Source organism: Hippopotamus amphibius, chromosome 12, assembly GCF_030028045.1.
Source record: "Hippopotamus amphibius kiboko isolate mHipAmp2 chromosome 12, mHipAmp2.hap2, whole genome shotgun sequence".
Lineage (NCBI taxonomy): Eukaryota > Metazoa > Chordata > Mammalia > Artiodactyla > Hippopotamidae > Hippopotamus > Hippopotamus amphibius.
In genome coordinates this window covers 83544927-83561467 of record NC_080197.1, presented here as the reverse complement: position 1 = coordinate 83561467, position 16541 = coordinate 83544927, and the positions used below count along the sequence as shown (strand labels likewise).

Sequence of the window (16541 nt, the reverse complement as noted above, 5' to 3'; positions counted from 1 at the left end):
ATGAGTTAGCTGGAGATACCATGCCCCCATCCACCCATCACAGTGCCCTGAGTCGCAGACAAACTGCTGGACAGGCCCCTAACAGAGACCCTGCAGCTTTGGTAAGGCGATTAGAGACTGCTCACACGATCCCCCAGCGGCCCAAGAGAACCCTTTGCAAACAGGCAGAGGTAAGAGACGGGAAAATATAAACTACCACCTTCCACCCCAACATGCAGGAGGGAAAAAAGGGCCAACACAAAACGGTTTAGGAGCTTTTAATGCTTAGATCGAAAAATCACAGGCTGGGTTTTTCATAAAGTCACTGGTCCCCCTCTGGCGGGGCAAGCATCTGCCCCTCGCTCAGGCTACACGTGGAGGCCCAGAACGCCACCCTCACCCCGGTCTTTGGCACCGAGGGGCTTCCTGTGTCGCGTAGTGTCGTGCCTCCCCAACCCCAGGGGCGAGAAAACTAGAAAAGCTGTAACGAGCACCCAGGCACCAGGCACTGCGCAAGGCACTTCTAAGTGTTATCTCAGTTAATCCTCACACCAGCCCCATGAGGTAGGGACCCCATTTTATAGATGAGGATCCTGAGGCTTGGAGAGGTCAATCAACGTGTCCGACGTCGTGAAGTTCACAAGTCTCAAAGCTGGGATGGGAATCCTGGTCTTCTGGCCTTCCCCATGCTGCCACACTGAATGCCCTCTCTCTGACCCAGCCTCAGTCTCCCATCAGAAGGTCACTCTTAGCGGCCATGACCCATGCTTTGTCCTGGTCCCTGTGAGGAAAGGGGTGAGCTGAAGGAAGCCGTTCTAGGAGGGCGGGTGCGGATCCTGGCAGGATCTTTCCTCTAAAACAGCAAATATGACCTCAAGTCACTGTTCAGGTCCCTCTCCGCTGAAGAGAGGCTTCAGGGAAACAGTGGGGTAGAGTAGTTTGCAGGTGCTGGCTCTCTGCGGAGTTGGGTCCACAGACCAGAGGCAATGCTCAAAGGAAGGTGAAGCGTGCAGGAACCGGGAGGGCAAGCGGGAGCAGTGTCGACACTGCCACGGCAGGTCCCAGCAACCAGGGAGCCGAGGGGGACCTCGTCGCTCCCGTCCAGGAGGTGCACGGTCGTCTGCTTGCCCAGAAGGACCCGGGGCCTTGAATGCGTCCTGTGCCGGCTGCGGGGCGCTCACTTCGTTAACAGAGGCAGCAGCCCCAGCTCATTCAGTCTCTCCTTGGCCAGCGCCTCCCAGCCCTTGTTGGCCTGCGGGCTGCGAGGGGAGGGGTGCAGGAGCCCCTCCACCTGGACCTCGGGCATCAGGCTGGCCAGCGCCCGCCGAGCCCGCTGCTCGGCCAGGCGGCCCACGCCCACCACCAGCCGCGCCCCCAGCAGCTGCACCTGCCGGCACAGCGCCGCGTCACAGACCCCGAGGAGCTGTTCTCGCTGCTTGGCCGGCAGCTCGGCGGGGGTGAGGTTGCGCCCGCTGGGAGCCAGGAGGAGCAGAGGACACAGGTTGTGGACGAAACAGTGACGGAAGAAGACCTCGGGCTGTCCACACAAGTTCCGGAAAAAGCCCCAGAACCGGGCACCACTCACCTCAGACTGAGGGCACTCCAGTCCCAGCACTGGTCGCTTGGGGTGCTCTTGTGGAGGGGTCTGCACAGGCCCCCCAATGCCCAACCAGTCCCGGACTATACTCACTTCCCCAAAAGGCACCTGTGGGGAAGGAGAGACACACGAGGGCTTCAGACCTGACGCCTGGGCTCTGGACCAACCAACCCCTCTCCGCCCTCCTCCATGAGGACCTAGCTGCCTCCCACTCACCCCTCACCCACCTTCACCCAAAGGCCTGAGACAAGGATTCCTGGCCCTTCGTTTGTGCCTGTCCATCTTTCTCCAACTTTTCATATGGACTGTGGTCCAGACGCATCTATCTGTTTGCCTCTACCCCCGCTAGCCTCTGGGACCAGGAACGGGAAGCACATGGTGGGGTTATCTGGCCCAGCATAGGGTGTGATGGGTACTGAGGGGACAGACAGATGGCCTGAGGCAGAAGAGCAGTCAGGGTTAGAGGAGGCACAAGGACAGGGCTGACCACTGCTCTCTGGGTGCCCTCTCAGCCCCAAGCCTCAGGCTGTCATTTCCATCGATCATCATTGATCATCTTTCAGCCCCCAGTTGAGGTCAATAAAAGCGATTGAGCCTCCTGCCCTGAAGCCTATTCCCCTCCCCCACCTACCAAGCACCCCCACTGAGGGGCAGTCACTCATCTGGAGGTTTGAAAGGGAAGCAGGCGGGCCCTGGAGCCTGCTCTGTTCCAAACCTCTCCTCAGCTAAGAAACAGAACCCGGCTTGCCAGAATGTCCTGCATCTCTTCCCTGCCCACCCTGTCAACCAGTCTCCCCTGAGGATGCAATAAGTCCTGGTCCCTCCTCTGACCCCAACCACACTCTAGGGAGAGGGGAGATCCGGCAAGGTAAGTTAAGGATGGAGCTGACGGAAGGAAGGGCTCTCAGAGGCAATTAGTGGACAGCTCACAGGGGAAACGGAACTACCATTAATGTGTTTGGTTAACTATGGGCAGCGAGGCCGGGAGAGTGTCTGAGACCACAGGAGCCAGTGTATGGAGCTGGGGGGAGTGGGGCACCCGCACACGTCCACAGCCACGCACACGCTCCCCGCAGCACATGGAGCCATGCGTCCCCCCCGGAGCCTCCCCCTCCACCCACAGGGGAAGCCAAGCTCTTTACCCCAGTCTGGGCCATGCCAAAGGGTCCTGGGTTCATGCCCAAGAAGAGCACTTGCTTGGGGCCCCAGCAGTAGCGGGTCACGTAGCTGCGATGTGGCTCCCACGCATACTCCACAGGATTGTAGATGACGCCCACAGGCTCAGAAAACTGCAATTGCTTCAGCTCATCATTAAGCCGAAGCTCCTCCTCCAGGAAGCCCTCGGCCAAGCTTCGAGGGGAGGGATGGGGCTCCATCAGGGTGCCTGCAGGCTGGTGGAGGGGCCCCGACAGGAAAGCCTGGGGCACAGCCATGCCACTGTCACCTGGAAAAGAGACGGACAGAGGCCCCAAAAGCCCCAGCCATGGAGTAGGAGAGATCCAGGCTGGCCAGGGCCCCTACTACCGTTTCCTGGGCTCAGAAGAGACTGTGTTAGTCACCCCTCAAGCTCCAGGCAGGCCCTCACTCATCTCAGTTCCCGGTAATGAAGGGCCCTTCCTCTCGTGGATTCAAGTGTCCTTCCTCTTCACATATCACCTGGTGGGCATGACCCATACCCACCAGTCACCCCCCACTCCAAACCTCCTTTCCATCAGGCATAGGTTTTGAGTCACCAGTTCCTAGGTCATGCCTAGGTTTTCAAAGAATATTTAGGTGGCAAACTGTCAGCACCTTTACTGTCATCCTTAATAAAACAAGCCTAGCTAGGTTGGGCTGTGTTCTGGAAACCAACATGCTGAAGGATGCGATGCAGGTGCACAGCTACAGCCCACAGACTACTTACAGAGCCGATTAGCATAGCTTCCAGGTGCTGAGCAACTGCTCTGTGCCAGGTGCCCCTCACCGATGCCTACAACAACCCTACGAGGTGGGTATTACTGCTCCCATGTGACAGGTGAGAAAACTGAGGCTTAGCGAGATCAAGCCACTTGCCCAGAGTCACGCACTTAGCAAGTAATGAAGCTGGAATGTGAACCCAAACCATCTGACTCAAGGCTGTGCTCCTCACCACCCACACCCATCTTGCCTTAGACAGCAGAACCAGCCACCCTGCTACTACTACAGCCTCCACCCCAGCCCAGCTTCTCGCCCACATTCAAGAATCCTCAGTGGTGAGTGAGACGATTACCAGACTCAGACTAGACTCCAACGAGCTATGTAACCATGGCCAGAGCCTCAGGTCTCCTCATCTAAAAAAACCAATATCCACTTAAAAATATGGATATAAGAAATGGAATGAGATATTTTATGTGTAAAGGGAGGCCGGGGGAGGCAAGGGGGGAAGGAGAGAGGACAAGAAGAGGGAAGCAGGGGGAGGAGGCAGAGGGAACACCCCAGAGAGATTTGTAATCCACAAAGGCCATTCCTTCCATCTTCCTCCTCACCACTCCCATGCAAACCGAGCTGTCCAACCTGACCGTTCCATTCACTTTCAAAATGCCTTTCCTACCCCAACTCCCCAAACCTTGCCTGTGCTGTTTCTACAAATCCAATTTTTCATTGACTCCTTGAGTGAAGCAGGACTGTGATTCCCCCACCCCTCCACACATCCAAATCATACCTCCCCTTCCAGATGCAGCTCTTTGGTAAAGCCATCCCTCTTCAGGACGCTGCAGCATTTGCTGTAGCTTCCCAGCCCCACCCAACCCAAGTAGGTCCGGTGTGAGGCCTGGGAATCTGTATTTTAAACAAGCTTCCTCAAGTGGTTCTGATGGTTGGTGATGGCTAACCATTAAACCTCACCATGGTTAGTGGCTTCTACATGAATTCACACCTTGCCTCCCACAAGGGGGAGACTTGAGGCAGATCAGAGAGGAGGCCCTGTTTAACTTTCCTCCATATCACCAAGGTCCTAGTTTTTATTAGGCAGTCAACAAACATCTCCTCAGCTGTGTCCATCCCATCTTTTTTCAATCCTGTTTAAAATTACCTTCTGGGAGTTCCCTGGTGGCTTAGCGGTTAGGATTCCGGGCTTTCACTGCCGTGGACCAGGTTCAATCCCTGATCAGGGAACTGAGATCCTGCAAGCCATGCAGGATAAACTACCTTCTACCAAAGAGACTTTCCTGATGGACTCTTCTCCGCTTCTACATCCTGAGTGCACTCAAGGCTCAGCTGCCCACTTTGCGCTCTGCTTACTTCTGAGGGCTTGCCAGGCTCTGGGCATGTTTCCATCACATCTGGGCCTCCCACAAGGCAGGGACCGTGGTTCTTCTCCCTCTCAACCCCTTGCCCAGGTCAAGAGTAACCTCTTCCCCCAGATGGGACCTCAAGACTGACACAACAGCTTGATCCATCAACCTGTTCTCTGACCCTAGCCTAGGGAAAGTGGGAGAGAGAGAGGGAAAAAAATCTTCAATCAACTATACTCCAATAGAAAACAAATCTAAAAATCAGGGCCAAACTTAGGGAAGCCTTCCCTAGACTGACCTCAGAAGTCTTTAACTGGGATTTCCTAGGTGGCACAGTGGTTAAGAATCTGCCTGCCAATGTAGGGGACATGGGTTCGATCCCTGCTCCAGGAAGACCCCACTCGCTGCAGACCAACTAAGTCCATGCGCCACAACTACTGAGCCTGCGCGGTGAGCCACAACTATTGAGCCCATGTCATAACTACCGAAGCCCACACACCTAGAGCCCATGCTCCGCAACAAGAGAAGCCACAGCAATGAGGAGCCCCTGCTCGCTGCAGCCAGACAAAGCCTGTGTGCAGTAATGAAGACCCAACACAGCCAACAAATAAATATATTAAAAAAAAAAAAAGTCTAACTGATCTGTCTAGGTGGCTACCTGGGGGCCAACTGTACTCAAACGAAAGCTGAGAAGGGCGCTAAGGAGAACTCAATTGTCTCAGAGGTCCTTGCTTTGCATCTCATGTGGTGCCAACATTAGTAGATTGACCACTCCAAGTCTGGGATCTCTCTCAGGTCTTAAATTGAGTGCACCTTTGATCTTTAGGGACCCATGCTGAAGACAGCAACGCTGGGGGTACACAAAAGAGTGACAAGGCCTTATTTTCAGTGTTTCAGAATTTCAAAGCCTGATCGGATGGCAAGAGCCACAGGCTGTGTGTCAACTCACTCAAATTCTAGCCCTGGTTTTATCTGTAAGGTTCTCTTAAGCAAGTCATTTAACTCTCTACTCTATGAAATGAAAATCACAAATTCCATCCAACCTACCACCAGCTGTTAACTCATTTATTTTTTTCGATATTTATAAGTCTCTTACACGACAGGCACTGTGGTAGTCTCTTGGTGGGGAAGAAATCCAAAATGAGTAAAATGTAGGCCAGGCTCATAAACTACATAAATTGTTTATCTGTGACAAGACAGATAAACAATTGTAATACACTGTGATATGTGATACACTATGATTCCAGCTTTAATGTCCTGAACAAAACACCATGAAAGCCCAAAGGAGAAATTTGGAAGTCCTATCTAAATTCACGCAGGGCGAGAAACTTAAGAAACGTAGATTCTTTGTAAATTACAGTGTCACCTCCAGCAAGCGCAGCAGGAATCCAAGGCACCATCCACTCCCCTGTCCCTTGGGGACACTCCTTATACCAACGATAACAATAATAATAACAAAGCATGGACTCAGAAACAACACTTCGTCTCTCCTCCTAGTTCCGAGGCGGGTAACGCCTAAGGATCCACAAGAAACCTCCACGTCCGCCCGCGGGCTCCGCCCGACGGGAAAGCCTCGTCTCCGCAGGTCCCCGGGGCGGCTCCATTGGGTTCGGCTCTTCTTGCACCGGGCGAGACCCTGACGGAGCGAGGGGCCCCGAAACACAAACATCCCGACTCCCCGCCTGCCACCTCCGGAAAGCCCGGGGAGCCCCCAGCCGTCCCCCGGGGCCCCAAGTTCTCAGACTCCTACTTCCTCACCTGGTCCAGCGCTCCATCCGGTTTCCGGTTCCTTTCCATGGCCCCCAAGCGCGGAGGGCTATGGGAGTCGTAGTCTACTTTGTTTAGGGAAGGAGATTGGCGTAGCTCCGGAAACTTCCGCCGGAAATACTCAAGTTCCCGGAAGGTGTGCTACGTTAGTACTAAGTGACGCTGGGGGTTGTAGTTTATTCTTTACGCTAGGGCTAAATCTAGGAGACTTGTGAAGTGAGAAGCCAAATTCTGTAAGGACCTTGGAGATCCTGGGTTCTAGCCGTAAAGGGCATCACCTTCCCAAAAGTTTATCCATAACATTTTCCCCATAGGGATTATCAGTCAAGGAGCTTTACCGGCAATCTCTCAACTTACCTGAGGGTATTAACAATGGCTACAGACCATTTCTAGCCCTCCTGCTGCCCCAAGTATGAGACTCTCCTTTGCAGCCCGCCAAGGACTATATATAGAACATCAACGGAGGCACTTCTGGCATCTGTAACAACTCCTTAGTAATGACTTTGAGACTCTTCCATCCCCCATTACTGTCCAAGACCCTGTCTCCATGGCTTTACCATTTCACTTCTCTCTCTCCACTGCCCTGCTATCTACCCAGCCCTATAACCTCCCATCCTTCCCAATTCTCCCCCTCGAACACTGTGTCCAAGACACCTCCCTTGACCAATTCCATGGCTGTATCTAACAGTTCATTACCTCGCACCTCCCCAAACAAATATTAATGTGCAAAGCTGTCCCACTTCTAGCTTTGTTCTTATCCTGTGTCTGGATCTGTTTCTGTGTCCTCACTATAATATTCAATATTTCCATTAGACTGGAAACACCATAAGGCCAGTTATCTTGTAGAATCCTCCCATCCCCACCCCCTGAATACCCCAGCGCAGCCATGCTGAGATGAGGGAAAAGCAGTCTCCTTGCAGGTGGGGACCAATGAATCCCAGAACAGGAAGAGGTGAGGCAACAAGGATGCTACCCCCGTCCCTAACCTCCCCTGCTCTCCTACCAACAGACAGAAACTTAAAGGGTGCAGCAGGAGCTTCAGGGAACTGTGAGCAGTGACCCTCTGAACCACAGGTGAGAAACCACCCCTAGGCTTGCAAGACTTTGGAAACTGAATTAATCATCCACCTCAACAAAGTCCATTATTTCCTGAGCTTTCATTTGTACCAGATTCTCTCCCTCTCTGTGTCTTTTTTAATATAAATTTACTTATTTATTTGTTTATTTATTTATTTATTTATTTGCTGTGTTGGGTCTTCGTTGCTGCTCATGGGCTTTCTCTAGTTGCAGCGAGCTGGAGCTACTCTTAGTTACAGTGCAGGGGCTTCTCATTGCAGTGGCTTCTCTTGTTGCAGAGCATGGGCTCTAGGCACATGGGCTTCAGTAGTTGTGGCTCGTGGGCTCTAGAGCACAGGCTCAGTAGTTGTGGCACATGGGCCTAGTTGCTCCACTGCATGTGGGATCCTCCCGGACCAGGGATCGAACCCGTGTCCCCTGCATTGGCAGGCAGATTCTTAACCACTGCGCCCACCACCAGGGAAGTCCCCCTCTCTGTGTCTTTGACTCTTTCTGCCTATGTAAATGTGTCTCTATCCCTAGTCTCTTGTATAGCTGTGTATCTGTTCTGTGTACATCTACCTCCCTATCTCTGCTTTTTTTCTCTGGAGTGAGTGAAATAAGAGTATCCTGAACTTCTAGACTGGCTCCCCACTCAGGCGTCTCTCTCTCCGTAGATCTATATATTTGCATGTGTGTAAACAAAAATTAGGGGGGAAGGGGAACCACACTGGTGGTATTATCTCATTGCTTAAGAACTCTAGGAGGGAATTCCCTGGTGGTCCAGTGGTTAGGTGCTTTCACTGCTGTGATCCTAGGTTCAGTGCTTGGTGGAGGAACTAAGATCCCTCAAGGACTTCCCTGGTGGCGCAGTGGTTAAGAACCCGCCTGCCAATGCAGGGGACACGGGTTCGATGCCTGGTTCGGGAAGATCCCACATGCCTTGGAGCAACGAAGACCGTGTGCCACAACTACTGAGCCCTCGTGCCACAACTAGTGAAGCCTGCATGCCTTGAGCCCGTGCTTTGCAACAAGAGAAGCCACTGTAATGAGAAGCCTGCGCACCACAATGAAAAGTAGCCCCTGCTCATTGCAACTAGAGAAAGCCTGCACACAGCAACAAAGACCCAATGCAGCCAATAAATAAATACATAAATACATTTAAAAAAAAAAAAAAAGATCCTTCAAGCTGCATGGTGCGACCAAAAAAAAAAAATTTCTAGGACCCTCACCATCCCTTTGAGAACACTCCTGCCACCCCAGCCCTCACCCCTTGCTGCCAAGCACTACCAGGTTATCATCATGGCAGCCCCTCTACATTCCAGGCCTGCTGACAGGACAGTAATGAGTGAAATGAGTGACAGGCAAGCAGAGAGCCCCAGGATCCCACCCCCAATTCCAGCTTCCTGGAAGGGCTGGATAACTCTTTCTGTCACTGTAAGCCCATTCACCCCAGGGAACCAGAGATAGGGAGTCCCAAAATGGGGAGAAACTGTCTTGGGCAACCCACAGTGAGTCCCTGCAGCTAACCCCGGAGGGCCTGGGGGCCTTCTCTGTCTGAGTCCATCCTGCTCCTTCCCACCTGGTGAGTCCCTCTCAGGGAAGGTGGAGGTGAGGAGCTCTCCTAAAGTGGGGGTGATTAGAAACAGAGATCCAGAGACTTTCACGAGATGGAGCCGGAGAGATGAAACGTGGGCTGGGGTGGGGTCTTTCAGCCTGCCTTTTCCATGTCTTAGTCTCCTGGTCCTCCGGGAAGTCTCCAAGGGGTTGGCTGCCTGGGATTTATGGATGGAGCTTTTGGGGAAGGAGAGAAGCAGACCCAGGCTGTGGTCTGGACAGAGCCTAGAGAGTTGGGTCACTCCCTAGGGGCCAGCCAGGCCTGGGGCAGGGCCCTCAGCTGCCCACCAACCTGCTTCTGGGGCTGGAGCCCAGGTGGGAAGGGGTTAACCTGCTAGCTTGTTTTCCTTTGGTTTCCTTAGGCTGCCCAGGCTGTATTGGGCCACGAGCGCCATCTATCGGCCTCTGGACGTCCTAGCTCTGACTCGCAGCTCACTTGGGCTTCTAGGCTGATCTTTCAGCCCTTCCCCTGCCTGCAGGCTCCTAGGGGAGGAAAGGGGAGCTGTCTAGCTGGAGGGTTCCAGTGCAGAAAATAGCTATGGGGATTGCAGAAGGTGAGGGCCATGTTTCCCCCTCCCCAAGTACCAGGTATCACCCTGTTATCTCCCGCCACCTGTGCCCTTGGGAACCCCAAAGGGCTTCAGGTGTTTGACTTTCAATGTAGCCATGTCCCTCTGCCCCACTCCACTGGGGGCTGTCTCGCCCTCTCTCAGTCAGCCCAATAAATATTCAAAGAGTGTTGGAGAGGAGAGGTGACGTAGCAGAGGCCTTTAGAGTGTGGTCTCTGGACTCAGACCTCCTATATTCGAATCCCAGCTCTTCCACTTACTAGTGGTGACCTGGAGCAAGTTGCTTAACTTCTCTGTGCCTCAGTTAACTCAACTGTAAAATGGGATCATCACTGTAATCCATGTCTTCTTTTGTGATAATTAAGTGACTTAATTACGTGAGGTGCTTAGTATGGTGGGTAGCACAGGATTGGTGCTCCATAAAGGTTAGTTGTTGTTGCTGTTGTGGTCGTGTGCCAGAGTCTCTGGCAGATGCTAGGTTGAGGACCACCCCAGATCCAGGCCATAGAGCCCCATCAGACACACATGCACACAAGACTGGGCAACTCATCCCTGGAGATTTCCACAAAGACAGTGACCCATATGAGCTAGGTTTGGGGGCCAGAAGCTCAGGATTGCGAGGAAAGTGGTTTCAGGTCCCCAAGATCAGCAGGAGATGGGATGAGAGGATGCTGTAGGAAGGAAAGGCATTGAGGAAGAGGCATTAACAAGTCTTTAAAATGACCTTGATGTAGGGAAGTGGCGAGGAGTCGCCGATGCATGGGACCAGCAAGGACCACTGCATCCCAAAGACATGTCCTCCTTGGTATAGGCTCAGAAGTCTCAGGGTTTGATCAGGCTCCACACACCTCCAAAGATACATCACATCACAGCCACAGCCCAGAGCTCTGTGGGGACTTAACCTTCAATGTCTGTGCCCCAGGCTGGTGGGGAGGGGACTTTCTCCACAAATGGAGAACGTTATCTGCAGGTCCTGCAGGTCCCACTCCCACCTCCCTCCTAGACTTGGAGAACCAGGGGAGCTAGGCTGTGAATTCATCCATTTGTTTCTTGACAGATTCAGGTACCTCCCTGTCTCTGTCTTCTGTACCTCTGCCTTCATCTACCTCACCAGGAAATGGGTACATAGGATTCTTCTCCAAGGGGCGAGAGTGAGGGGCAGAATGACACCCTCTCAGTTAAGACAGAAGTGCAGAGCAATGGGGTCCCTGGTGTAGCCTTACCACCTCATCACTCCCTCCTCAGCCCCGAGGCAGCACCGACCAGCTTTATGGATTGATAGCCCTTAGTTGGAGGCCGGTAACAGCTTTCAAAGTCTCTCCAATTCTAGTGTTCTCCCTCTTCCAGGGCCTGGACGCCTGGGTCCCCAGGAGAGGAACAGGGGCTGGCTGGACGGGCTGATTTGCATCGCTTACTTGGGAAGCAATTATCGGAGGAGCTGTCAGCTCAGCACAGCGCTCTCCTCACTAATCCGATTTCACCAGAGCCTGGGGCTGGGGGGGGCTGAGTAATTTGGCTTGATGCAGTGGTGGGAGATGTCGGGGCCAGGAGGCCGAACAATCTGTCTGAGTGGTGTTAGAGTTGTCCAGAGCGATTATCCTGAGGGGACCACACAGATACCAGACAGACAGACAGCCAAGGGGACTCGTCCCATTGCTGGGTCCTGCAGCAGGAGGATGGAAGTTACACTTCGGGCAGAATGTGAGGTGCGTCTCCCACAGATTGAGCCAAATTAAGCAATTGAGAAGTCACGATGAGTCTGGAAGAGGGGCCACGTAGCCAAGTGGGAAGAGGACCCAAGAACCCCAGTTTCCAGCCTACACACCACCCAGGCCCTGCCGTGAACTCCCAGCAAACCAGCCACAGAGCAGGGACTTGACCAAGGATGAATCTTCCCAGCCCAGCTCCTCCTCCTGCAGTGCTTCCAGACCACACTTTCCATGCCCCTGCCTCGGGCTCTGTCACTTGCCTTGTCTGGTCCCTGCAGCCTTCTACCTGCCCGCCCCTTCCCACCCATACTGCCATACTCCATCTCTCCCCAGGTTTTGCAGTGGACTGCTGACCCTTCTCCCTGCCTCTATCCTCCATCCCATACCTTTCAGAGTAGTGACGAGGAAGATAACAGGAATCAACCTTTTCTGAATACTTCTTCTAGACAAGACAGGACCCTAAGAACTTTATGTGGATTTTCCCATCGAATCCTCACACTAACACCGTGAGGGACATGCTCTCGTATCCCCATGTACGGATGAGGACACTGCCGCTGACCCAACTTCCTAAAGGAGGGACCACACCTGATCCTGGCATCTCGAGCTACCAGGGCACCCCTGGCATGTGGTTTGTGTACCATAAATGTCTATTTACTGAATTTCTGATTGAATGAATGATGTACCCTCTCCTCTACTTTCAGCTGACCTCCAGCCGAGTAACATCCACATCCCTGACGTGGCCTCCCAGCTCTCTCATGTCCTGACCTCCCCTGACCTCACAGCTTAACCTCGCTCACACCTCTCCACACACTCTGTGCTCCCAGAAATCGGAGAGCTCGACTCCCTCATCTTCTCCTGCCTTTGCACAATGGCCCATCTTGCCCCTCTCGCTTGCAACATTCTTCCCTCCCCATCTCTGCCACTGAATACATTCTACCCACTCCCCAAGGCTCACATCAAACACCACCTCCCCCTGCAAGCATTCCCTGATCCTCCCTTTACTTGTACCTCGCTGGCGACACTTGTCACCAACTGTTCAGCTTCACTTATTGCTAAAATGCATTATGAACTCTGTTAGACTGTATATTTTGAGAGATCAGCACTTAGCCTTCTCTCTCCTGAGCACAGTCCCATTGCCTTGGACCTAGTAGGTGCTCAATAAATATCTGTTGAAAACATGAATATCTGTTCTCTATTTTTACCTCATTCAGAGATGCTCTTATGATGGGTTGAAATCATCACTAAGCTTTCAAGGAATCTCAGAGTTGAGGGTCTGGCACTTACCAGCAATGTAAGCTTAGGAAGATCATCACCTCTCTGAACCTTGGGCTGGTCATTTCCTTCTTCACCTAGAAGAGATGATAACAGTGCCTACCTCGCAGGACATGTGAAGCATCCTCATTTTATCTGTGTATCTGTCTCTGAGCTGTGGGGATCTGTTTCTCTCCATCTTTCTGCCTCATTGCTGAGCCTCTGCCTCTCAGACCCCCATCAATTCAGGCACTTAGCCCAGGAGTCCTACCACTCAGCTCCCTCACTGTCACTCAGGCATGTCAATTTTCCTGATGCTACCCTTCCCGAGGGGTGGGGTGGTCTCGCCTGTTCCCAGGGAGCCCAGAGCAACAGCCTCACCTTGGCTTCCTCTCCCCCTTCACACGTGAGACCTGTATTTTCCCTCTGAAAATATTAATCATAAAGAAACAAGGCACTGGGCATGGAACTAGATGCAAATTGGCCCCAATTCTCAGTCCAAGGAAGAGAATGCCTGAGCTAGGGACTCAGAGAGATCCTGTGCTCGTTTGCATGTCATTTGCATTATATTTACATGTGATCCATTTCATGTTCAAATGCACAATCCTCCCTCCCCAGTTTTTCTCCCCCAGGGTCCCCTCAGCCGCTGTCCCCATCATTGCCCCCAGCCCCTGTCCCTCTTCTCCGGCCCCTGTCACAACCCTCCTCATCCTTTTCTTCCTTCCTGCCAGGGTCCCCAGTCCCACCCCCTTCCTTACCCGCAAGGACCCACTTGCGCAACACCCAAAAGAGAGTCCTAGGGTCTTACCCCTCCGTTCAGGAGGGGCATCCCTGCCTACCCCCTCCCGCGCTGAGCCGGGCGGGCACAGCAGACAGCAAGCGCGCCTCTCAGCAAATCCCAGCCCCATTCAGCCTAGTGATTAATGGCGCTGCCCTCCCCATGAACCTGCCTTTAATACTGAGGAAGTTATGAAACCGCTATACATCAGCAGCTCCGGCCCCGCGGCCCCCGCCCGCCTCCTCCTCTCCTCCACCCCCCACCCTCCGGCTCCCTCTTCAAAATCTCATTTGGGCTCCTGCTGCCTGGGCCCACCCCTCCTCTGGCCTTTGCTGGGGGGGGGGGTGTGTGTGTGTCTGTTCCTGCCGCCATCCTGGTGAGGACCCACATCTCATTTTCCCTTCCTCTCTCCCCCCTGCTCCGCCCTCTCTCCCTCCCCACCCCCCCACAGCTGCATCTCCGGACCCATTTAGAATTGCTGACATTTTATCTGCATTACATACATCACTCCGTCCTCAGCAGCCATCTCTCATGGATTGTCGGGGGGCGGGGGCGGGGTGGTCCTGAGCTGGGGAAGATGGTGGGGAAACGGGATAGAGGTGGGGAGATAGATAGCACTTTCTCTACACCCCTTTCCCCTCAGGCCCTCTCCCCAGCCACCTGGGAGGTTGTTCAGGTGGGACCCTAGGGTAGGTTGGTACCTTAGCCTCCTCATGTGAGTCCCTGCTATGTCACAACACCAAAAACCTTTCCTTAGACTGCGCAGACTAGGGAAGGCCGTGTTGCCCAACACCACCTTCCCAAGGGGCTCCTCCACAGGAGATTACGATGGTGGTTGTTTAATCTCTTAGCTGACCTGTACTAATATTCCCCATACCTATCTATTGGGAAGTCCCTCTGAATGTCTAACCACTGTGCCTCATGCTGCAATCTTTATTTTCTTCTTGCTTTGTCCTGAGAAGGTTGAAAGCAGTATTACCTCTCAAGTGAATTAAACCTTTTGTTCCAATGCCTGAGCAACCATAAATACAGTCACCAGCCCACACCTCTGAGTCTTATAAACACAATAAGAGGCAGAGGGTGGGGCCACCCTAGAAAGGAGGAAATTGAGACCCAAATTCAGGAAGAGGAAGGACGAGAACCTGTCTGAGACCAGAAGGCAAGGACCCAGGGGTCCTGAGGCCCCAGTGAGCAGTTTGCTCTCCACAGAGAGATGGACAAGGCAGAGGGCAGCGAGAGATAGAGAGGTCTGGACTAACAGACAGACAGCAGAGGGGAAAAAAGGAGGAGCTGGGAGAGAGACAGGCAAACAAAGAGACAGACAAACAAAGAGCTAGACAGACAAAGGGACCGTCAGTCCGGGACCGGCAGACAGGCAAGAGGAAGCCAACAGAAACCCTGGTGTGGCGTATCCCAGGCTGGGCACATGAGAAGGGCTCTCTCAGTCTGCCTCTGTCAGTCAGGGTCTCTGGGGCTTTTTGCGCACTGGGTCCACATCTATCCATTTTCCTGGGAATGTGTGTTCTCCTCTGGCCTCTCCACACCCTCACCCTTACCCTTCAGTCTCCCCAGCCACGCCCCATCCCTGCCGCTCCTTCTACCCCAGGTCATCTTTCTGACCTGCCCTTCCACTCGTCCTCTCAGGGAGATTCACACACGTCCTGTGGGCTTTGGGAGGCTCCCACAGGAACCCAGCCAATCCCCCAGGGATTCACAGGATGGGCAAGGGCTCCAGCTCAGGGGACAGCTCCCAGGCCTGCAGAAGGGAAAGAGCACCATAGCCTGTGTCCCCATGTCTGGCCAGGCTTAGCCAATGAGGGAGGAGGAGTCCTGACAGGGAAGGTGAAAGGACTCTCTGCCCCCACCTCCTCCTGTGGCTCAACCTCAGACAAAACAGACCTCAGGCAGAGGGTCTGGGGGGAGTGGCTGATTTACATGCTGTTTGCGTCTCATTTGCATGTCCCTGATTCTCAGTCATCCCAAGACCCTGCCTCTCCAATTCCAGGCTCTCTCCAGCTCAGTCTGGTCCCTAGGAGGGTTGGGAGCAGAGAAGAGGTGGATAGGAGTGAGGGTGGGGCTCACACACTGGTGCCCATACATTTCTCCCACACCCCCTGCCAGCATAAGTCACATTCCTGCCCTGCCAACGGGCAGCTCCTCTCCTACCTTAGAGCTAGCCTCTCAGCCCCATTCACCAGCCACACGTTGTCTTCCAGACATGACTTTCGCTGTCCTGCCTCTGACCTTTGTCCCCACATTTGCCCCAACCTTCCCCACTACTCTCTGTTTAGCTCAATATTAGCATTCTTTAAGGCCAGGCACTAAGCCCTCCTCGTCTATGAAGACCTCCCTGGTCACACAGCTCAGGGTGATCATAAAACTACAATTCTCAATACTAGGAGGCACCTCAAGAAACCCCACTGTGTGTCTTACCTGTCTTCAGGTAGATGATACATCACTAACCCCATTTTATAGATGAGGCAACTGAGGCCCAGAATCAGTTAAGTAAGTTTCCCAGGGCAGTAGAGGCAGCAAGTAGGGAGGAAGCTCAAGCCTAGGGCACTCTCCTCAATGTCCCTTGTCCTACCCTCTCCTTGTCATTCATTTATCTGGGAGCAGTGCCCTGTTCGGGAACCCTCTTGTCTGGCTGGTGAGCAAACCATTAGATCTTGTTGCTAAATTTCTCCTAGATTGGGATTTTAGTCTCCAAAAAGCTCCCTGGACTCTAGACAAACAGAACTACAGCAGTTCCCTGAATTCTTCTTGCCCTTTCTTAGCAACATGTCCTTGCTCATGGTGGGTCCCTCTGAAAGGTCTGCCTTTCTTCCAACCCCCCTTATGAAGCAAGAAAACTCTAGCTCAACCCTCAAAACCCAGCTCAACTAGCACCTCCTCGGTGAAGCCTTCCCTGATTTTCCTCCTTGGCTCCCCAGTACCACATTTAAGCCTCCAAGGCAGCACCTGTCA

The 16541-nt window shown here is 53.3% G+C and overlaps 1 protein-coding gene across 4 annotated transcripts; it reads right to left on the bottom strand.

The window, feature by feature from the left end:
* Window positions 1–241: 241 nt before the first annotated feature.
* Window positions 242–6632, bottom strand: SMUG1 (single-strand-selective monofunctional uracil-DNA glycosylase 1). 4 transcript variants are annotated; one of them, XM_057702620.1, is made up of 3 exons: window positions 6586–6632; window positions 2719–3020; window positions 242–1684 (listed from the first exon to the last, which is right to left on the bottom strand). In XM_057702620.1, the coding sequence occupies exons 2-3, from the start codon at window positions 3007–3009 to the stop codon at window positions 1157–1159; spliced, it is 819 nt and encodes a 272-aa protein (XP_057558603.1). In that variant the 5' UTR covers window positions 3010–3020; window positions 6586–6632; the 3' UTR covers window positions 242–1156. The 4 variants fall into 4 exon arrangements, with proteins under 4 accessions (XP_057558603.1, XP_057558605.1, XP_057558606.1 ...); XM_057702622.1 differs by having other exon boundaries at window positions 4626–6624; XM_057702623.1 differs by having other exon boundaries at window positions 5924–6624.
* Window positions 6633–16541: the final 9909 nt, after the last annotated feature.